Source organism: Denticeps clupeoides, chromosome 1, assembly GCF_900700375.1.
Source record: "Denticeps clupeoides chromosome 1, fDenClu1.1, whole genome shotgun sequence".
In the NCBI taxonomy this organism is placed as follows: Eukaryota; Metazoa; Chordata; class Actinopteri; order Clupeiformes; family Denticipitidae; genus Denticeps; species Denticeps clupeoides.
The window spans coordinates 28,591,724-28,614,168 of record NC_041707.1 but is presented as its reverse complement, the minus strand read 5'-3'; the positions used below and the strand labels follow the sequence as shown (position 1 = coordinate 28,614,168).

The 22,445-nt window shown below is 41.3% G+C and overlaps 3 protein-coding genes across 8 annotated transcripts; 1 reads left to right on the top strand and 2 right to left on the bottom strand.

Moving 5' to 3' along the window:
- Nucleotides 1-500: 500 nt before the first annotated feature.
- nfkbiab (nuclear factor of kappa light polypeptide gene enhancer in B-cells inhibitor, alpha b) lies at nucleotides 501-2,952 on the top strand. Its single transcript, XM_028980204.1, has 6 exons — nucleotides 501-819; nucleotides 1,383-1,488; nucleotides 1,594-1,804; nucleotides 1,892-1,980; nucleotides 2,085-2,351; nucleotides 2,452-2,952. The coding sequence occupies exons 1-6, from the start codon at nucleotides 569-571 to the stop codon at nucleotides 2,479-2,481; spliced, it is 954 nt and encodes a 317-aa protein (XP_028836037.1). The 5' UTR covers nucleotides 501-568; the 3' UTR covers nucleotides 2,482-2,952.
- A 738-nt stretch (nucleotides 2,953-3,690) lies between these two features.
- On the bottom strand, nucleotides 3,691-10,475 carry psma6a (proteasome 20S subunit alpha 6a). The gene is made up of 7 exons (XM_028980337.1): nucleotides 10,142-10,475; nucleotides 9,822-9,916; nucleotides 9,407-9,488; nucleotides 9,170-9,325; nucleotides 7,642-7,820; nucleotides 7,459-7,553; nucleotides 3,691-4,361 (listed from the first exon to the last, which is right to left on the bottom strand). The coding sequence occupies exons 1-7, from the start codon at nucleotides 10,215-10,217 to the stop codon at nucleotides 4,298-4,300; spliced, it is 747 nt and encodes a 248-aa protein (XP_028836170.1). The 5' UTR covers nucleotides 10,218-10,475; the 3' UTR covers nucleotides 3,691-4,297.
- On the bottom strand, nucleotides 10,359-22,068 carry prorp (protein only RNase P catalytic subunit). Of its 6 annotated transcripts, XM_028979987.1 has the most exons (8): nucleotides 21,254-21,297; nucleotides 20,822-21,138; nucleotides 20,684-20,731; nucleotides 20,391-20,523; nucleotides 14,440-14,547; nucleotides 11,595-11,743; nucleotides 11,275-11,470; nucleotides 10,359-10,635 (listed from the first exon to the last, which is right to left on the bottom strand). In XM_028979987.1, exons 2-8 carry the CDS (start codon nucleotides 21,085-21,087, stop codon nucleotides 10,504-10,506), a joined length of 1,032 nt encoding a protein of 343 aa, XP_028835820.1. In that variant the 5' UTR covers nucleotides 21,088-21,138; nucleotides 21,254-21,297; the 3' UTR covers nucleotides 10,359-10,503. The 6 variants fall into 6 exon arrangements, with proteins under 6 accessions (XP_028835820.1, XP_028835908.1, XP_028835462.1 ...); XM_028980075.1 differs by lacking the exons at nucleotides 20,822-21,138; nucleotides 21,254-21,297 and adding an exon at nucleotides 21,986-22,068; XM_028979629.1 differs by having other exon boundaries at nucleotides 20,822-22,039.
- Between the last annotated feature and the right edge of the window lie 377 nt (nucleotides 22,069-22,445).

Genomic DNA, 22,445 nt, shown 5'->3' with positions numbered 1-22,445 from the left:
TTGTACATCTTAAAATGCTGGTCTAGTTATTTCAGTACTTGCACTGTGAAATGACACAACAATGACAGTACATAGGAAGTCCACTCTTTCATGTAGAAATATTGCATAAAAGAGTGCATGGTAACAGCAATTTTGCAAATGCACTCACTCTTTGGAAGTTGTGTTATCACAAATGGACAATAATTTCTGTTAATGCAATAATCTCTCTTATATGCACTACTTTACAGCATATAGTGCACTTTACCTCAAAAGCCCCCAGTGACAGATGAGCTGATACAAGGAGATTCTTATATTAGTAGAATCGAGGACAGCTCAGCTTTCAGGTTTTTCGGGTTTTTGAGTTACACACATAAACGTAGGTTTTCAGTTTTCTTCTTTTGAGGGGAGAAATTCCCCCATACTGCCCTGAATTATTTCCCTACTGCTGTCAGGCCTGGAAATCCCCTTGCGCTCCACGCCCCGCCCCGGCCATCGCGGCAGCTATTTAAACCCCCCCCCCCTCTGCGTTTCATCCGACGTTCAAGCACATCTGAGGCACAGGCCTTCGCTGAGCCCAGGATCAACCGCCATGGATCTGTACCAAGCGCAGCGATGCGGTCAGGTGGATTATAACGCCGAAGGAAGGGATTCTAAGGTGGGCAAGGGACTCGTGATCAGCGACGAGCGCTTCGACAGCGGCGTGGATTCGCTGAAGGAGGATGAGTGCAAGAGCGTCGCGGCTGAGCTGGAGCGGGTCAGCCTGAGCGCTACAGCGTCCGAGCCGCGAGCGGCGAGCTGCGGCGAGGCCTGGAGGACCGAGATCAACGAGGACGGAGACACGTAAGTGCACGACGCTAGGGCAGCGGCCACCGCGCTGATTGCACAGTCGAACATGCCTCGTTTTTTAAACGAATAAACGTCAAATTAGGCACCAAAAAATAGACTTCGCGAGCGTAGTTGGTATATTTGTTTATTGCAAACATGGTCGGATTTCTGGTATATTTATATTTCTGGTTAACATTTAAAGCCTACTGATTACGAGAGTGCATACGTCAGCAAGCTCGTGCTCGCTGCGCGATCACAATGGGTCGAACGTAAACAAAAGCGCAAGACGGAACGGCCTGTACTCTGGCGCGGGGCGGCGCGGGGCGGGGCGGGGCGGGATGCGCGCGCAAGCGCAGCCCAGTCTGGAAAGTCCCGGGCCTCGTGCCAGGAATCCGAGCCGCCGCTAACACGCCAGAGCGCGCTCGCGTTCTCGTGCGCGCGCACGCACGCACAGGCACCGCTGCGGGGGTCGGCGCATGAGATCCCAGGGCCGCGTTTTAACACCCTGGCGCCGCTGAAGCGCTGTGCTGTGCTGAAGCGCTGATTGTTTATCTTTCCCTTGCACCTCTGCTCTGCAGGTACCTCCATCTTGCAATCATTCACGAAGCTACAGAATATGCAACCAAGATGATTGGCCTTTCAACCGGTGACCCTTTTCTGAACACGCAAAACTATCAAAGACAGGTATGGATTTTAACCATTAAAACTTACTTACAAGGCACTGTATTTGTGTGTGTTCTCCCGTTGCATGCAGGGTATTTTAATTATTTCTTATTTTTTCAACACCAGACTCCACTCCACTTGGCAGTGATCATGGACCAGCCGGTGCTGGTGGCTCGGCTGCTGAGGGCAGGCTGCGACCCCCAGTTGGTGGATGATGAGGGCAACACCGCCCTGCACATTGCCTGCAAGAAGGGCTCTCTCGCCTGCTTTAGCGTCCTCACTCAGACGTGTCATTCCTCCTATCTCCCGGCCCTCCTAAAATCGACCAACTACAGTGGTGAGTGCACCCCATTGTGCAAATGCAAATAAAATATTCCTGCCTGCTTGTTTTTAAAGAGTAAAAAATGTGCTTAATCTGTTGCAGGTCATAATTGCTTGCATGTGGCTTCTCTCCATGGTTTCCTCTCATTAGTAGAGAACCTGATTTCACTAGGAGCTGATATAAATGCACAGGTAGGAATGTGATTTTATTGGACCGGTGCATGTGTTTAATTTTCTGTAATGATTATTTGTAAATGCTCAATCCTTCCTTCTATCTTATTTTCTTGACTCCCTAGGAGAAGTGTAACGGACGGACCTCCCTGCATCTGGCAGTGGATCTCCAGAACTTGAACCTGGTTGAGCTGTTGGTCACAAAGGGAACAGATGTAAACAGGTTGACCTACGGGGGCCACACTGCATACCACCTGACGTACGGCCGCAACAATAATGCCATACAGAAACGTCTGTATGACCTTACTTCTCCTGACCTACGGGAACTGCCAGAGAGCGAGTCAGAGGACAGTGAGGTTGAAGAGGAGGATTCACAGTCTGAGGATGACATGGTGTGTTTGCTTTTTATTTTTCATCTCCTTCTTTTAAACCACAGGAGATTTTGGCTTGTCTGGAATTTCATCATAACCATAACCTCTCCCTCCCCAACAGATATATGATGACATTCAGCTTATGGGATAAATCCAAGCCATGGTTAAGGTCAAATGATCATCAAATAAAAAAGCAATTGTGAGCGAGGAGACAGAACAAGAGATGGCGGTGCCTTCAAGTCGACGCCTGGATGTGTTTGAGTCACAGAGGTCCGTTCAGACATGGTGCTCGTCTGCCTGGGCAAAATTTTCGTTTTTTTTTTTTTTTTTTTGTATTTTGCAACCCAGTCATGAAACACGGAGCGTGAGGGGCCAGGAATTCCACAGGCTGTATGAGTGTTTGATTGGGAGGCTGGACAACACTGGAGAGTTTGGGGTCTTTCGATGCATCCTTTCAAAGGACTTTCAGTCAACTTCTCAGAATGAACACTTTGTAAATTTTTGTACAGAAAGATGTATTTTTTATAAGTAAAGGATGTACATGTGTAAAGTGGAATTTGAGTGTATTTGCATGGAGTAAGATTTAACAATGCTCCGTTTTAAATTAAAGTATGTAAAGGTGTTACGTCTCAGTTTGTAATCTTTAAGGGCTCTCACTGGGCCAGAACTAGTTTGTCATTGCACAGAAATGCTAGTCACACTGGTTTTGGATATCAGTCAGCTGAATACACTGGAATTTCCTGCCGTGGGGGTGGGGTAGGGTGGGTCCTGTAATGATTGCAACAGTTTCCTTACCAATTCACTAATTCCCAGATTTCTGTGTGGGACTTCACACAATTCTGCCAATGAAAAATTAATTTGCCTAACTGCTGTAATAGTGAGTAGTTTCTCTTAACAAAACTACACATTCCTATGGCGTTCCAATTTTGCAAATTCAGGTTTTCAGAAACTTAGTGTCTTAATGATATGAGGGGGTGGGGGACATGCCTACGCAAAGAGCCTACTGCCTACAGAAAAAAAAAAAGAAAGTCCCCTTTCAAAAAAACTGCCATGCTGACACTTACATACATCCCCTCCCATGCAAAATAGAACACCAGCTCCATTACTAAATGCTTGATGCTTTTTGTGTCATTTGACGGCAAGTCATCTAAGACAGAGTATTTGAAATGATTTCCTTTCAGTCTTAAAAAGACAAAAGGTGCTGTGCGGTCTTCCTGATATGAATAGTATCCTCGCCCTGAATCAGCCCCTGCCTGGGGACTGCACCTCTAAAGTTAGTGTATCCCCCACAAAAAATAAAAAACTTTAAGATGCGTTCTGGCAAGCTTTTGAGAGTTTAAACAGATCCCATGAAACAGAATGATGCAAATAGTTTAATCATAATCAGACAATTGGGCGACCCCTGACATGTCTGAGACTGTTGGGTCAGACAAAATGACTGGTGAGTGCCTCTGGTGCCTGAGGGAGGGGGGATACGAGAGAGTCTCATATGATTCAGCTAGATCCGAGAAACGACAATGCCGGCAAGTCGGAAAAACCAGCTTGTGTGGCTCTGCACCAGTATGAGACGAGACAAATTACACTGATGTACGCATAAAAAATGTATGCAAATGAAAAGGTTTTGGGAAATTTGTGATAAAAGTAGGACTATCAGTCATTTACATTCAAAGTGTCAAATCTACTCTAAAACTAGTCTTTATTTTACTGTTGCTCTAGGGTATAATCATTATTCTTAGCATTTGCTAGACAGCAGAGAAGTCACATGACACTGGCCCAAACAGGCAAAGCAGGAAGTATGCACACTGGCATTTTTTTTCTTTCATAATTTGCAGATTTTCACAAATTGCTTCATATGTCATTTTTCCTTAACACTTAGTTTGCATACAAAACAAATATAATGTGCAACAGAATGGTAAACCAGAAACAAGCCAATAAGGTGGGCACACATGAACTTGATCAGGAAGGATTCACTTTCCATCCCGCTTAGAGATAGATGGTACGTGGGCTTCAATTTCAGACTCTGTCAGAATCCTACACACAAACACATGTTTGTAATTCATGAGGCCCATGGTAGTAATTATGTTACATTACAATTTTACTCCAATAACAGGGACAGTTCCCACTGTTAAGTGGTTTCATAAGCAAATACACTCATTTTAACTGAATGGATACTCACTGGATGTAAGATTAATGCCGTAACACCTATGTAACCAGCTTATTCTAAATTTTTTTAGAACGCTTGTTTTCCAAATGAAATGTACACGATACTGGTCACATTAAAGGTGTGAACATTTTAGTGATAATTTGTGGTCTGATTTAGGAACATGTACAATTTAATTACTGTACAGTTGTGGACAAAAGTTTTGAGAATGATGCAAATACTGGTTTTCACAAAGTTTGCTCCTTATATTTTTATTATGGCAATTTGCACATACTCACATAGAATGTTATGAAGAGTGATCAGATGAAAGCTCCTCTTTGCCATGAAAATAAACTTAATCCCCCAAAAACATTTCCACTGCATTTCAGCCATACTACAAAAGGACCTGCTGAGATCAGTTCAACACAAGTGTTAAAGGGCACAAGGCTGTAGATTATTCTGTCATGCTGATCGAGTTAGAATAATATGGTTACCTGCAAGGAAACACGTGCAGTCATCATTGCGTTGCATCACAGTCAAGGATATTGCTGCTACTAAGATGGAACATAAATCAACCTTTTATTGGATCATCAAAAACCTCAAAGAGAGAGGTTCAACTGTTGTGAAGTAGGCTTCAAGGTGCCCAAGCAAGTACAGAAAGTACTTCTGTTGGGCTTGGTCTTCTATTCTGTTCAGTCGAGTTTAGGTGTTTCTTTGCTTCTGCTTCCCGTTTCTTGGTTTCCACTTCTTCTAAAGATGATTTAGCTGCAGGCGCAGAGTGCCACCACTGCAGAGCTTGCTCAGGAATGGCAGCAGGCAAGTGTGAGTGCATACCCACGCAGTCAGACAAAGACTTTTGGAAGATGGCCTGGTGTTAAGAAGAGCAGCAAAGAAGCTGTAGTAAAAATGTACAGGGATTGGACTGCTAAAGTCATTTTCTCTGATGAAGCCTGTAGGGCTGAAGCCCAAAGCATGTGGTTTTTAGTAAATTATTAATAATTCCACTTGTTTGATGACTCCTTCAACGAGTAAGACTGGCAATTTTAATAATAATGTTCTTATAACGAGGCGTGGACAAAAAAGGGTGTCCCCAGAGGTCATCCACGATTATTATAAGTTAAACCAAATTATAGCAGGTCTGATCGTCTACAGTGTAAACTTTAATGCAGATATTCAACACACCTTTTTGGGAATTTTGTTGTATTCAAGTTCTAAAACTACAAACAACATTAAAGAGGAAAGGGAGTTATGTTTCATTCATACTCATTCATACAGGTGCCGGATTTTACCTTAATCAGATAATCAGGTACAAACTTTAGGAGAAAGCTATGTTTTTATAATGCAGCTCAGCTTCTCAAGTACCACAGAGGCAGACTTATGCAATGAACAGTCAATGCTAATATACTATGCATGATCCTGAGGACAGGGTGTCGTTGAGTATGAAGTATCTGCTGGGTCTTCTGTTCTTTCCAGCCTTTTCCAGCTAAGTCTCTTTCTTTTTTTTTAAGTTGGCAATGGGACGCCAACTTTATCTGCAGTAAGACCACTCCCCAGGTTGAGGCCTTAGCCAATGATGTGATGCTGCAGGGAGGCCTGGCATTGCTTTTCCCCTCTTGACCTTCTGACTGGAGATGAGTTCATTTTGATGCTCATTATAAGAAAGTGATATAAGACTTATACACTACACTCTCACTATTCACTCATTCCACATTCACTCAGGTTACAACTTGGTGGTTGTAACCTGAGTGAGACACCAAACAGTACACGCATATTCATCTGTATCATGGTGTACCATATTCTTGCTGATAACTAGAAAACCTGAGGTTAACTAGGTATGTCCTTTGAACATGGTCAATGTAAGAGGAAAGTCTATAGTCCAAAAGTCTATAGTCCAAAAGTATCCAATCATCCAGAAGAATTAAACAAAGGATTTTTCTTTGTTCTCAGGACATTCTGGCAGGAACTCTGGATGACCTTTGCCCCAGTCTCCTGGAGAAAGAGAGGTCTTGGATTTTTATGGCCCATTTGTTGTTATCTTTAGATCAGCAGAGAGAGCTCTGTAATCCTTAGTGGTCATCTTGCCCTGGTCTCTGGTGGTTATCTTTGGAGGGATGTTAATGGACTGTGGAATGTGGTACAATCTCTGTTCTCCTACAAGCTCCTTTCTGATTGTTTTGGGCATGTGGAAAAATGATTGTCCAGAGAAGAAAAGGTGAGCTCTACCATCGATCCTGTCTTATGCCAACAATAAAGCATCCTGAGACCATTCACATTTGTGGCGGTTTCTCATCCAAGGTAGTTGGCTCACTCCCAATTTTGTTTAAGAACACAACTATGAATAAAGAATGGTACCAAAACATTCTCCGACAGCAACTTCTCCCAACCATCCAAGAAGAACAATGCCTTTTCTATGCCATAAGGCCAAAGTGATAACTAAGTGGCTCAGGGAACAAAACATTTGGGTCCATGGCCTAGAAAGTCCCTTAATCCAATTGAGAACTTGTGGTCAACCCTCAAGAGGAGGGTTGACAAACAAAAACACACAAATTCTGATGAACTCCAAGCATTGATTATGAAGGAATGGTTTGCCATCAGTCAGTATTTGGCCCAGAAGATGCCAGGGCAAATTGCAAAAGGCCAACACTGCAAATATTGACTCATTGCATAAACTTCATGTAATTATCAATAAAAGCTTTTGAAACATGCTTGTAATTATACTTCAATAAACCACAGAAACAACTGACAAAAAGATCTAAAAACACGGTAGCAGCAAACTTTGTGAACACCAGTATGTGTCATTCTCAAAACCTTTGACCAAGACTGTATACACATTCTGTTTCATTGTGTTGACACAAATGCACATAACCTCTCAAATGCACAAAACACTGAAACATTTTCTTGTCATCTGAGCATTTACAGAGGGACTTCCTGTTGCCATTCTCACTCACCTTTGGTCTATTGTACACAACAGTTACCCTGGTAACCTACCTAAATGTGGGCACTTGTCTTGTAACAACACCAATCTCAATTTCAGTTGATTTGAAGTCAGTGGACAGCACAGTTGACATACATGTCATTGCTATCTGCAGGAGGGATTCAAATTAAAGCATGAATTAAAACAGGGGGACTGACTGCCATTCCAACAGCTTTAAAAAAAAAAAAAGACTTCACCTCTATGGTCTGTTCAAATGTCCAATCCAAGTTCTTTTTCACTTTCTTCTCCAGAAAGCTGATGGCCTCTGTCTGTTTCACCCCTGCAGCTGTAGCCTTAAAGCTAAAGAAGTATCCAGCAGCGTCACACTTATAGATTTGGGGACCCAGCTCCTCATCAATGCTGATCGCTATCATACCTGGGGAGTATACACACATTGGATAAAAGTGAAAGTGTGGTGATTTTCATTGTGAAACACTGCATCACATGGTGCACACAACAAATTGTGTCCTCTGCATTTAACCCATCACCTTGGTGAGCAGTGGGCAGCCATGAAAGGTGCCCTGGGAGCAGTGTGTGGGGACAGTATCTTGCTCAGTCGCAACCTTCCAATTACAGGTCCACTTCCTTACCCGGTAGACCACCACGGCCCCAGAACATCAAGTTACAAATCCAGAAATCCATTTAAATAATTGGAACATTTGGGCAGAATAATACATAGGAATCTTGACTACCTACAATACTGAAGCTGGATATTCCAGCTAAGGTCTTGCAAGAATTATATGCCACACCTGGCCTCCTCACACATGGAAATGTCAGTATAAGCTTGATCAGGAATTACACAATATATTCTTTTAAAATGAGTCTAACTGGAAATAAAATTCTGTGTTTTAAGTATGGTGTTATGTGAATGGAATCATATATACACTATTCTCAATAAATTAGGGATATTGTTATTTGCTTTTCCTATTTGCTCTCAATTTTAATGAAATAAAATGTATATTACTAATAATGTTTGAGAAGAACCACCATTTTCATTAGTTTAATATTTATTACAATAAAAACATTTAGACAATAACAGGGATAGCCCCAAATAACAAATATTGACAATGTCAGTAGCAGGTGCAGCAAAGACAGCTTGACAGCGACATGCTCCTCACTAGCCTCATGATGTTGTTCTGAGACAATCCATTCCACTCTTCTACAAGTGCTACACATAGTTGTGCCAGATCACGTGGAGGTGGGGTACAATCATTCAGTTTCTGCTTCAACTGGTCCCAGACATGCTCTATGGGGTTCAGGTCAGGGGACATTGATGGCCATACCATATGAGGCACTCTAAATTCCTGAAGTCGAGCTGTGACTATTCTGCCACGATGTGGTGAATCAGCAAAACATTAATGGGTGGCTCACTGACGCATGGAAAAATACCCAGCCCACACAATGTCAGATCAAATAGCTCAGACTCATGTTGATGAAAAAATAATGCTGGCTCCAGCAAAGGTGTCATTGCAGTTTGTTTGTGTAAGGCTGTGATGGTGCAGACCAGTCAGGGTGCCTGTGCGGACTTTGTCCATCACCAAGAGCCTACAATGTATCAGAAAAGAAGGTGTCCTGGCCAGACCTGGTCTAGTGGAGTCCATGCCTTAACAAGTCAGGGCTGTCATGGGAACAAATGTAGGATCTTTCTATAATGTTGATTAGTGTATGAGTGTGTTCCTAATGATAATAGGAATAAAAATACATTCAAATTTGACCTGCACTTACAGCAACCCAGAGGTCTCATCTCTGCATTCTGTGTGTACACCTGACAGATGTCTGCTATCCTCCTGCACAGCATGTCTACTGGAATATCATAACCGTACTTATATTTCCAGTTAGCCGCCTCATATCGAGCCCTCTGGACCTGAGATCTGCTGTCAGCTGTGAACAGAAATTAATTAATTACTGAACGATCTGCTGTTCTGCATAAGCTCTAAGTCTGACATTGGTTCTTGCTCTCACCAGTCATCCCTGACATAACACAGCCAATGTTCTCTGTTATTCTGAACAACTGGGTGATTGTTGAGGCATCAAGAAGCTTGTCCTTAAAGACATTAAGACAAAGAAGGGTAGTTTAGCAATAACAAGTTTAATATTGATTTAGATTATGCTATATGTGTATTGCTGTATGAGATATGATCGTTGTGTTTACAACATCTCCTCTAAACACATAAATATCATAATACAATAATGTCCTTACAGGTATTGCCTCTAATAAAGTACTGCAAATATTGCATTTGGGATACATAAAAAATTAGGAGGTATTCTGGACTTGTGTACAATATAAAGATTACTGTTATTTGGACAGATCACCATGAATTTTGCATGATACGTTTTCAGGGAGAGCAGACACAACTAGTACAATCAGCAGTCTTACCGGGACTTTTTTCTGTGTGATAACGACTGCACAATCTTTACCCCGCACAGCCACGGACGTGAGGCCGCACTGACTGATGGCTTTGAACGCATATTCTGTAAAAACGCAGTGACATAATCAGACCCCGTCAAAACAACGCCCTAATCCAACTCAGGTACAAAATGTAACGTGTAACGCAGTCGCAATGAAACGAAAAAACGTTTAAGGCAGAACAGCGAAGAAGATATATATATATATATATTTTTTTTTTTATTAAACGCTACTGACAGCTAGTAAGTTTAACTGAAGTTTAACTGAGTTTCACAAAAGTTTGGACTGACCCACTTGGTAAAGTCTCCCCTCCGGCGAGAAGATCGTGATGTGTCGGTCAAACCCTGCACTCGACCCCCGCGACATCTTTATGAAGACTCGATAAAAAATTGCGAAGAAACCCAAATGCAACTAATCTGAATGCAAAAGTGAAAGTACATATCGATCCCGGAAGTACTGCAATTTCTAACTTCCGGGTGACAAACAAAATGTGGTTATAAACAGAGACACAGAGAGAAAGAGTTTACTCTTAACTACAGTCAATAAAGTAAAAAATGAACACTTAACATTGAACAAAGTACATACTCAATTCAATACTGACACAAAAGTACACTTGGATTCATTTAACACTTTATTTGCATATTTTATGTGCTCAGTGTATTTTAATAAGACACATCCATTTCTGTGGAACCTCATACGTGCTTCTCTGTAATCCTTGTTCATCATATGGTATATGCCAGGACCTCATGGTACTCTGAACGATGGTGTCATGACATGGGATGTTCTGATAAAAATGAGAGAGAGAGACACGGATATATAGGTAAGGATTTCCAATAAATCAGGTATCTAATTTCTTTTTTATATCTTATACAAAGTACAAGTCTGACAGTACAACTCTTCTTCTTCAATTGGTTTCTACCGTTTTCGTACTGGTCTCAATATCAACTTGTCTGGTTGTCCAAACAATTGACCTGGCAAAAGATTTACCCCGTATGCCATTTACCTGGTATTGGGACTGGCACCGAAACATACACTGTCATGTGCATTCCCAGTACCTGGGTTTACAGCTCTTATGTGAATAATCATAAATTGTATTACATTTTTAGTAATTGCTAAGTGAAGTGAACGAAATGTGTCCTGCTTTTAACAATCACCCTTAGTGAGCAGTGGCAGGCGCCCGGGGAGCACTGTGTGTGGACGGTACTTTACTCAGTGGCACCTTGGCGGATCAGGATTCGAACCGGCAACCTTCTGATTACAGGGCCGCGTCCTTAACCGCTAGGACACCACTGCCCCACTGCTAAGGGACCGAACACAAAAACCAAAAAAAACACACTTGAATGTCATTCAAAATTTGCAGTAATTTTTCAGTATAGACTGGCTGCTTGTACATGAGATTGTCTTGGCGGAGGTTAGTATGTACCTGGAAGCGAATCTTCCTGCCAGGCACACAAGGGTTAAGTACAAGCTGGTGACCCCGCTGCCACTTAAAGAATAGATGTTTTAAGCCTCTATCTGACATGCATGCCTTGTGGTCCCTCATGAGGTCGCGGCTCACAAATTTGCAGTGGTTCCCAGAATGCAGTGCAGCATACAGTAGAAACGGGTCATCCTCAGATCTGCAAAAGAACACAAATAACAGACCATGACTACTTTACAAGAAGGTCACCCCCAGTTGGTGTTTGCCATGGACAATGACGCAGCCATTCTGCGTCATCAGGGAGAGCAGGTCTGGACACTCACATGTTCTCTGTAAAGAAGCAGTGTGCTTTCTGCTGGATCAGCTGCATGTGATGCCTGTCCCAGCTCCGTGAAGGTTGCAGCATGTGCTTCCTGCCCAGAACCAGGATGGCATTACCCTGCTGTGCAAGATTTGAGACCACAGCCAGCAGCTGCAACAAAAATACAGTCTCACTACATATACAACTACATGTAACTCCTACATGCACAGCTCTTGAACTGGATATCCAGTTACAAATACAGCAAAAAGCATAAATTGGATTAATCCAGGAAAATTCATTATGTTGCTTTCAAATAATCTTCCTTCTAAAAACACAATGAGGAAAAAGATCACCAGACATGCATAATTCCTCTACTCTTTTACTTATTTTTTGTGAATGAGTGTTTTCTTTTGTCTTTTGTAGTTTTTAGTTCAGAAAAGAATTGGAGACAAGTAACCCAATAAACCCATTTTACCCTCTGCTTAACCTTCTCTGTGTCACAGACCCCACCTTGGACCTCACAGTTCAGGGCATGTTCTCTACACAGGAAGTTGTTACTTAGATTTGATTTGACCCAACGTTGTGGTGAAAGGAAATGCTTTGTTGTGTCTAAATTTAGCAACAATTAAATTTTGATCTGTACACAGTCAAGGCATGTTAAAAATTTGGAGCAAATGATTGTGAAACCTTTCATTCACTGGCCTGAAACTTTAAAGTGTTAGGCTGCAACCAGCTTTCCAGAAAGTATATTCCACTGGGGCAGTGGTGGCCTAGAGGCTAAAAAAAGCAGTGTTTTTTTTTTTTTTTTGTCCAAACCACTGACCAAATGACAGCGTGCAATTGAAACGGCTTAAATCCCATTCAGTAAAAACTTCCCAACTAAACTCAGAAAATGAATCATCCATTAAGTATTTTAAAGTTTTCACATATTCCATCATTCCTGAACAAAGATTCTGGAGATGTCCCAGATATCGTTGAATGCCTTGAACTGTAGTTACTTTAGTGTATTTGAATGGGAGGGACAACCAGCACATCAAACTGATTCTATGACACTTTGCTTCTAAAGAACATGGCAAAGAACTGTAAAAATGCAGAGGCACGTTTTTAGACATTGTACTATACAAAGAGACATTGGCATTGCTCATATCATCTGACACACCCTTGCTGTGGCTTGTCATGACAACAAAAATGTATCATGACAATACGTTTAATTTAGTGGTGCCAGTGTCAAAATGCAGTAGCCTCAGTTAAAAGAACCACATGGTTAAGACTTGTGTTCTATGCAAATGTGAAACTAACATATGCTGAGGGAATCATCATTATCCATATAAGAATAGAATCAGAAAACTTTATTAATCCCAAAGGAAATTGCTTTGCTTTTCACTACTGGAAATCACTTTCAAATAAGGGTAGCCAGCTCAATGCGGGTGCAGGTTCATTTCATAACTGTAAGCACTTTTGGGATGAAGTTAGACACAAGCAGATACCTAAATTATGCATTTAGGATGATAATTATTTTGCAAAATTGTGATTAGGAGGGGAGACTGGCCAAAGGAAGTAAGCTGCAGTAAATTTATTAATGGTGCCACAAACATACTTGTGGGTACCACCAGGCTTAAAGGGATGAGAAGTCTCAGCAAGTGAAAATGGCTACCAACACGGTAATTACTGAGATGATTAATAAGTTTCAGCTGACAATGTGTAATTTAATTTTAAGTGATCCGAGATGACATCCCATGGTCCTGGAAAAAATTAGGGGTTAAAAATTGTGAAAACCTTTAATAAAATTGGGAAGGTTTACCAGTGTAAAGTGTAATCTGTGGGAAAAGGACAGTATTTGCTAAAATGTTATGATACATCAAATAGAAAGAAAATAGACAAATGGAAAAAAAGATCCTTTGGTCTGATGAGTCCAGATTTACCCTGAGTGCATCATGGATGTGCACAGTCCCTATCATACAAACCTGAGGAGGAACTGTTATGATCTGGAGTTGTTCAACTGGCCATTTCTGGATTCAGCAAAATTATATGGCAAAAGAAAGAAAATGTCTGGTGACCATCTATGTATGTTGACAATGCCAGGATTCATTGTGCTCTAATTGTGAAATGGAGCATGAAAACCTCATTTCCACATATGGATTGGCCACCATGTGATGTGCTAGAGAAGACTTTACTAAGTGTTTTGATTCTCCCATCCTCAACACAAGGATATGCTGGACATAAGATCAGCCACTGAAGATGAGGTGGTGAAACACCTGGACAAGCAACACTGACTTCATTTCTAACACCATTTGAAAGTCACATGATCTTCACTCAACACCATGATTTAGCATGTGGGTTAGATAATTGTTTTTTGTGGTAATGTGCAGGTGTCTTGAGAAAACTGAAAAAAATGATGATTCAATCAGTGGGAGGTACCACACACTATACCCTGTTCTGCTCAGCCAACCCACTAAACAAGTTAATTGTGGAGCATTTAAATAACAGGAATTTTAATGGGATACGTGGAACTTTGGAAGCTATTTTGGGTGTATGTGTGTGATTTCTAATTTATGTATCCTAATAGCAGATATTTACTGTCTCGTTGAGAAACTGACACACAAAAAAGTTTTAAAATAACCTCTTGTAAAAGTAGATTTTACCCTTCGGTTGACTCTCTTCCACTAGATAAGAATTGATAACTCACCACATATTTTGCCTGGTTTGTCCAGATGTGGCAAGGACCAACCATAAAAGTAGCTGGATTTCCTGTTTGTCTGTACCTGATGACTCAACTATTGATGCTGGTGCCTCACTCATCCTCTGTGACTCAGGAACATTAAACTGCATTCTGCACACCCTTAACTGTTACTGCTGACTACACCTACCATCTCAGAAAGGTTCCCTCGCCCAGATGCATTGGCCACATTGAGTCCATCAATCACTACGTCGAATGGGGGCTTCCTGTGCACAAACTGCTTGAAGCTCTCCAGTTCCTGAAAAAGATGCAGATAAAGCAAATCGTTCCCTTTTTCACCCTCTCACTCTCTCTGTCACACTCAGCAAACAAAATGTGGTAAAGGTTATGCAAAGGCAGAAATCAAGGTTTTTCCAGAGAGCAAACCTTCAAAAAGTACCACCCTAAATCCATAATACATGGCACATTCCAGTTAATTCTTTTATTTAGTCTTCAGAAAAAAAAATCATGCTCAGTACACACCTGAATTTTAAAAAAGAAATTGCGCTATTTTTTACACTGCTCAAAATTAAAAGGAACACTTAAACAACACAATGTAACTCAAGTCAATCACACTTGAAATCAAACTGTCCACTTAGGAAGCAACACTGATTGACAATCAATTGTTGTGCAAATGCAGTCAGTGGTAGCCTAGTGGTAATGGAAGCGGCCCCGTAATCAGAAGGTTGCCAGTTCAAATCCTGAGCAATCAAAGTACCAATCCCAAACACTGCTCTCAGGCACTACCAGGAGACAGGCCAGTACATCAGGAGACATGGAGGAAGCCGTAGGAGAGTAACAACAAAACAGCAGGACCACTACCCTGCAAAATGACCTCCAGCAGGCCACAAATGTGCATCTGCTAAATCGTGACCTGTTCAGGTTGTGATTACAGCCCAACACCATGGAGCATGTCTGGAGACACTGTGCAGAATGTTCTGCTGCCTGCAACATCCTCCAGCATGAGGTCAGTGATGGGGTGGCATTTCTTTGGGGGAGCCACACAGCCCTCTATGTGCTTGCCAGAGGTAGCCTGATTGCCATTAGGTACCGAGATGAGATCCTCAGACCCATTGTGAGACAATGTGCTGGTGCAGTTGGCCCTGGGTTCCTCCTAATGCAAGACAATGCTAGCCCTCATGTGGCTGGAATGTGTCTGCAGCTCCTGCAAGATGAAGGCATTGATGCTATGGACTGGCCCACCTGTTCCCCAGGCCTGAATGCAATAGAGCACATCACATCATGTATCGCTCCATCCAACAACGCCACGTTGCAACACAGACTGTTCAGGTCTGGAAGGGGATCCCTCAGGAGACCATCCAACGCCTCATCATGAGCACTCCCTGGCACTGTAAGGGGGGTCATACAGGCATGTGGAGGCCAAACACATTACTGAGCCTCATTTTGACTTGTTTTAAGGACATTATATCAAAGTTGAATCAGCCTGTAGAGTGTTTTTCCACTTTAATTTGGAGTGTGACTCCAAATCCAGACCTCCATGGGTTGGTAAATTTTAATATTTTTCAATAAATATTTAATAAGAATATTTAATTAATTAAGATCTTGGATGTCTTATTTTGTATTTATAATATTTAACAACTGAGCAAACGTTGAAATATTTGAAGTGTCTCTCAAGCTCAAGCTGCTGAGGTAACCAGTGCCAACCAATTTGAGTGACCAAGAATACAGTTCAATAGTAATGAGGCTGCATTTAAAAACACAGTTACACATTTTTTGTCAGTGGTAAAAGGCAAGGAAAACTATTCCAGTATGGCTGGTGAAACATCTCCTAAGCTTTCTGACAGTGCTTCAGCAGGCATTTTCCAAACAATGATGTACTTCAGAGTGACATCTTACCAGTATATTAAAAACTTTCTGAAGTTATGCAATTCAGTCTCTCTATACACTTGTATATGGTGAGATGACAATTTGACTTCGAACTGAGAAAATCCTTTTCATTTTGCTTTAGTCATGCTGACTTGCAACAAGTCAGTCTAAACTGATTTGGATATGAATGCTGATGAACAATGACAGTACAAACTCTGCTGACAATACTAGAAAAGAAAGTATTAATAAATAAATAGCAATGGGAAATCTCTGGTATAGCCTGATCCTTCTCATCTTTCTACTCTACTTATTTTTTTTTTTTTTAAAACAAGCATGCCTGACCTGTTTTCCCTGCATTCGTGGAATTTCCCCAAAGGACCATGGCCAGATCAATCCCTCACCTGCAGGACCTTATATACACACTGCAGCAACATTCCTGTAACATTAACCACAGAGGGGGAATCATTTACTGTTTTCACATTGTTCTAATGTCACATGCATTTTATAATCAGAAATTTCAGTTGTATGGTGAATTCATTTTTTATGTTGTGTGGTGGTGATAAGATAAAATGGACAGGATTTGATTACACCGATGGTTCTATATCTTATTTAAATTTAAATAAACAGAACACAACAGAACTGAAGTGCCTATGTCACTAGTGAGAGAGTACTTTCCAAAAACCAACCGCCTTCTTTAAACACTTCCCAATGCTCCTGAGTAGATTGAACATTCTGCACTTGTCTTTTTAGTGGACTATTTAAAAAAAAAGGTCATATGGCAACTGGCTGCAAAGCATTTTAAGTTATAGTTGTGTAGTTGAAGTTGTAGCCCATGTAGCTGTAGTATAGGTGTGAAGTTGAGGGAACTTAAAAATTCCCAGCTTTTCCCAAATATATCTTACAGTGTGTAAGGTAAAATATATATTGCCCAAAAAATTTGAAAGTATTTGAAAGGGAGGGGGCTATATATTTGGGTATTCCAATTATTGGACTAGTGGTGATGGGAGTGGGGAGGTCAGTATAGTTTGAAATTAGAGGGACTGCAAAAGACAAACATGCAAATGAGAAAGACAAAAATTTTCATGTGATTTAGAATAAGTATTTGTGTATATTTCTGTATAAGTGCTCAGCAGCCATTGAGTAGCTAGTGCTTTTCCTGCAGGGCTGTAACCATAGTGCTGTTGCTATAGCTCTGAGGCCGAATGAGAACAAAGGAATGGGGATTCCCCATTGGAGATGAGAGGTCACATGACCATTGTGCCAGCCTCGTGCTAAGTTTTCTCTGAGGACACTTTTTTGACTTGCGCCAGATGTCTCCTATCTGAACAGCTACTTGCAGGTCAGTCAGCACACACAGGACAGGTCTTGTTTTCGTGACTGACTCTCCTGGGAAAAGGTTTGTAAAGCTCCTCCTCCCACAAGGTGGCTTTGACATGCCCAAAAGAAACTTGATCCTTCTTAGTCTGAAAAGGAAACTGAGCCACACCCTGACTACAAAAAAATAAAAACAGGTCAGAGTCTATTGTAATAAATCGAAAAACTGAAGAAAAAAAATGCAGATCCAATTCTGAATACTTCACTACTGAATCCAATCAAACTTAAAATGGATTCAGTGTTCTTAACAACTGAAAACAATTTCTTTTCTAAGGTAAATAATACCTTATACATAACACAAAGGTTAAAAACCAAAGAATTGAAAAATATTTTATGTTCACAGTTTTAGATTTTTTTCATAAACTTTCATTGCATGCCTAAAAGCACAAAGCAAGCCTTAATCTTGGATAGCAGACACTTTTACATGCTAAATTCAATCACACCACAAACGCCTCCAAGAACTGTCCATCAGGGGTCAAGGGTGTTTTGGCAGCCTCAATCAAGTTTCACTTCATGGACTTGGTTTTGCTCTGGATGGGGTTAGAGAGCACACATGCACAGATAGGGACTTTCCAAGGTCACCCATGAGAAAAAGGCTCCAATGTGAAGCTCATTGTGCACAAGTGCTCTATGACTACTCAAGGCAAAACAGTTCACAGGCAAGCAAATATCCAGAACACTGCAGTGTTTCATAGAGCTTCAACATGATGAGCATAACAGAGCAGAAAAGGCACAAAATAAGCAGATCAAATACTGCAGTGGTTTCTCTGTCCCCAAACACCACAGGAAAACAGCAGCTGGAAACAAATCCAACCATCTATGGTGGCAGCACCATACACATTTTCATGCCAGTAACCAATCTTGTGACCAACAGCATGCACTGTCTGGTTTGCAGGCGTGGTTAAACACAGGCACATGGAGGTGTGTGGGCTGGAAAGCCCCTAAAACAGCATCTAAATGTGGAACCAGATCAGCCCCCCCGCCAGGGTGAACTGCTATTTTCTCTGCAGGCTATGTAAAAAGGGTGCTTCTGCAAAACACTTAATCTAATTCAGGACTGGGCATGACACTGGAAGAACAGCTACATTGCACAACACTGCAGCCTAATGCTAATTCCAGACAACGCTATCATGGGCTGTAGACAGGGTGTCTCGTCTCTTGCCTACAGTAGGCAGCATTTGGCTTCTGATCTCATTGCAATGGCATTATGCACACCAACGTTATTTTGGAGGTTGTCTTGGGATGCTTCTACTATTTCAGACAGTTTCAATCTCATTGAATATCTTTATTCTCATAACAGGCAAGGTCATGCTTTTGTTCAACCAAATTGTCTAATGACTGAAACACACATACACATTAATTTCCCACTGAAGTGAGAAGAGAGTTGTTCTGCAAACATTTCATTATCTGAAAATGTGAACACATTACACAAAGATTGAAAACAGTTCATCCTTTGTGTTTTCTGAAAGAATCTGAGGATACTGCCCCATCCTGTGGCAAACTGATCAACTGCAACTGACACAAGTGCTGCTGTGGTGACATACACTGCCCGCTGTCTTTATTTTAAAAATAAATAACACACACAAACTCACACACACACACACACACACACACACACACACACACACACACACTGTGCGTATATATTTATATATATATTAATTTTCTCTTCATGTCATGCACTGAAAGTACTGAGCCTGTTGCATTGCATATTTGCAATGCAGGGTCTGGCTGCGAGAATTGGGCGAGAACCCGAAAAATAACAATCAAATCACATAAAGATCACATAAATCATGTTAAAATAAAAAAGCCCTCAAAATGAAAGGAAATGATAGCAAATGCACTAAGATGTTTATGACAATTCGACACGAAGTTGCAATTAAAACCAAGCTAGAATGGTGTTTTGATGATGTTTCGATGTTCATTTTTAACGTAATTGACGTAACTGATCAACTGCAACTGACACGAGTGCTGCTGTGGTGACATACACTGCCCGCTGTCTTTATTTTAAAAATAAATAACACACACAAACATATATATATATATATAGTCTGTGCGTATATATTTATATATGCAAACAATAATAATAATATGATGCCGTAAAGCAAAGATGACTACGTTTCATAATTTCACAATTAATGTGTGTAATCTAATCATTTTCTTTATGTTACACTATCAAATTATGGTTTTGATTTTCACTGTTTCATGTTCTCTTCATGTCATGCACTGAAAGTACTGACCCTGTTAAATTGCATTTTTGCATGCCACAGTTTTTGTGTACATTGTAAAATATGTCGCACAAATGGTTTTGCTCCACATTAAAAGTAGTGTTGCATGTCAAGATGGAAAACTGCTACATATCTGTAAACCTTAAATACAAAAAAATATATATATTATTCAGACCAAAGTATATTAGACACTTAGACTGTCACAAAGACGGATTATTCCTTACCATGGTAGTTTCGAAATAAAGCAGCAGTGATTTCATCATTCCAAATGAAAATATGAATTATGAATATGAATTTTGCTTTATACTGGGGTATGAACCTGTGTTGTCTTCTGGTTCATTGTATGGTATATTTTTGAACCACATTGTATGTTTGTGGGCCTTTTGCAGCCTGCACAAAGTATGACACTTCACACAGTTACAGTCTGAACTTTATATGCCAATGAGATCATGCAGTCACATGCACACCTGCAGGAAACTCTGTAGAGGTCAAAGGCCAATCAAGGCTTGGGAGTTGTGCAAAGAACCGAGATAAGACTAGCAAGGCCTAGCAAAGCCAAAAAAATTATGGGGAGGTTCGGAATGCCCCAAAGAAGGACTGATTGTCACAGCCGGCATTCAATGCTTAATTGTACAACGAAAGCCCCATATAGATTAGAAGGCAGAAGAGAAACCTCAGGTGTGGTCTTGGTGAATACATCTCGCCCCTTGATCACATCCTTCATGACTCTGTCTTTCAGATGGCCATACTCAGCATCACTCAGGTGTATGGACTCCAGCTCTGACCCACAGCAGCGGCACACACCACTTCAAACAAAAGGATACAGAGCAGCGCATGTTGACTGCATGATAATTAACAATCTTATCATCCATCATGGAAGTCTTTGATAAATAAAAATAAAGTTAAGAGCACTGCTTCAGTGCATGAAATGTTAGCAGGAGTTTTACTGAACAAATGTCACTGTACCTTGGCTGCACGGTTGTCAATCTTCCAACCCATTTCTGGTCCTGGCGACTGGGAAGACAGGGAAGATTGAACTGAATTAACGCATTAACATTACACCGTTTCCTCGAAACTATGGAGATGCAATCACCTAATCTATACCTTTCAAACCAGGATTTGATGACTGTGGCTAGGGTCTCCTCTGGGTAGATCTGGTAGTCTCTCATGTACAGCAGAACAGACAGAAGTTTGTCTTCATTGCTTTGGTCACTTTGAAAAAGCACCTGCAAACTGTCCTGGCTGGGACTCAGACCTTCATTCATGAGCTCATCATACAGTGCCCAGGCGGTGGTGCTATCACCATGGAGCACAGCCCCGGTGATGGCATCTCCATAGTTTCGAGGAGACGGTGTGATGATCTTCTTCATGCTTTGCAAGAGAGTCAAGGACTCTCTCCAACGTGCCGTCCTGCTGAACCCCTTCAAAAACAGACTGTAAGCACCTGTGTCCAGTGTCCGAAAGCGAGTTCTCATTATGTCATACACGTCAAACACTTCAGACTGATGTCCACCATGGACACAGAGCGCAAGGTACCTCAGAAGTAACTCATAGGACACAGTGCCTGTGTCCAAAGCCACATATGCCAGGAGGGATTTGGCAATGTTTATATCAGCACCAGCCATCAAAAGAGTCTTCATTATATGCTGCTCAAAGCCCTCTGACCGTGTGGAGCTCTCCTTCAGCTTCCGCCATTCAGAAGCTGTAAGTGGACGGTCTGGAACCGCAGAGAGAATCTTGCATCTAGAATGGCCATCTGTCTTATCCATTGATTCACTGCAGCCGTACTTCTTCTTTAAAAATACTGCTGTCTTTTTAGCAGTTCCCGCAGCAAATACTGATCTTAGAGCGCCGTTCCTCTCCCTAGGAACAAAATCTCTTGTTTTGGGTTCTTTCCTGTTGATTTCAACTCCGCCATTCTCAACGTTTGTGCAAAATGTATGCGCTGTTGCCAATTTAAAATACGCTGGGAATGGTGATACGTGCTTGTTGGCAGTACAGAGAATTCTCATTGAGAATAAAGGGCAAAAATGCCTAAGGCAGGCACCTGGGTATGACGTCAGGAATAAACCCATAACGTACAAGGACCTACAAGACCATGGACGTACAAGAACTGACGACTCACTTCCGATACTACTACACTGACTAGGTCAAAATGGCAAAAATTCTCTCAAATATGAGCACAATTTAACCGTCCTTAATGGTATTTTGTTACATAAATAAAATGAAGATGGAACGTTATTCTTTCAGATTCATTAAGCAGCTCACCGTTGGCGTTAGGAAGATTCGCATGAGAAGACTTGATGGCGCGTGTGTGACGTCACCAGAGTGCGACATGTTTTACTGTGAATCCAACCAAGAGCGCATGGCTGCAGCCACTGTAGAGAGAAGGGTCTGGCTGCGAGAATTGGGCGAGAACCCGAAAAATAACAATCAAATCACATAAAGATCACATAAATCACGTTCAAATAAAAAAGCCCTCAAAATGAAAGGAAATGATAGCAAATGCACTAAGATGTTTCTGATAATTCGACACGAAGTTGCAATTAAAACCAAGCTAGAATGGTGTTTTGATGATGTTTCGATGTTCATTTTTAACGTAATTGACGTGTTGACGTGTATTGTGTGTATGTATTTGGAGGAAGTCGTCATCATAAAGAATGCCGCGTTTATAATATGAATGTTATAAACGATAGACATATTATGTTTATCGTATTGTATTATGTTT

Excerpts from the sequence above, each read along its gene's own strand:
- nfkbiab (XM_028980204.1), top strand. The coding sequence starts at position 569 with ATGGATCTGTACCAAGCGCAGCGATGCGGTCAGGTGGATTATAACGCC. Across the intron at positions 1,981-2,084 it reads GAGCTGATATAAATGCACAG|GAGAAGTGTAACGGACGGAC; the intron begins GTAGGAATGTGA and ends TTGACTCCCTAG. Across the intron at positions 2,352-2,451 it reads CACAGTCTGAGGATGACATG|ATATATGATGACATTCAGCT; the intron begins GTGTGTTTGCTT and ends CCTCCCCAACAG.
- psma6a (XM_028980337.1), bottom strand. The coding sequence starts at position 10,217 with ATGTCGCGGGGGTCGAGTGCAGGGTTTGACCGACACATCACGATCTTC. Across the intron at positions 9,917-10,141 it reads GGGGAGACTTTACCAAGTGG|AATATGCGTTCAAAGCCATC; the intron begins GTCAGTCCAAAC and ends GCGTTTTTACAG. Across the intron at positions 7,821-9,169 it reads GATGAGACCTCTGGGTTGCT|GTATGATAGCGATCAGCATT; the intron begins GTAAGTGCAGGT and ends TATACTCCCCAG.
- prorp (XM_028979629.1), bottom strand. The coding sequence starts at position 21,792 with ATGGGTTTATTCCTGACGTCATACCCAGGTGCCTGCCTTAGGCATTTT. Across the intron at positions 14,548-20,390 it reads TCACCAAGACCACACCTGAG|GAACTGGAGAGCTTCAAGCA; the intron begins GTTTCTCTTCTG and ends CATCTTTTTCAG. Across the intron at positions 10,636-11,274 it reads GCAGGAAGATTCGCTTCCAG|AACATCCCATGTCATGACAC; the intron begins GTACATACTAAC and ends CATTTTTATCAG.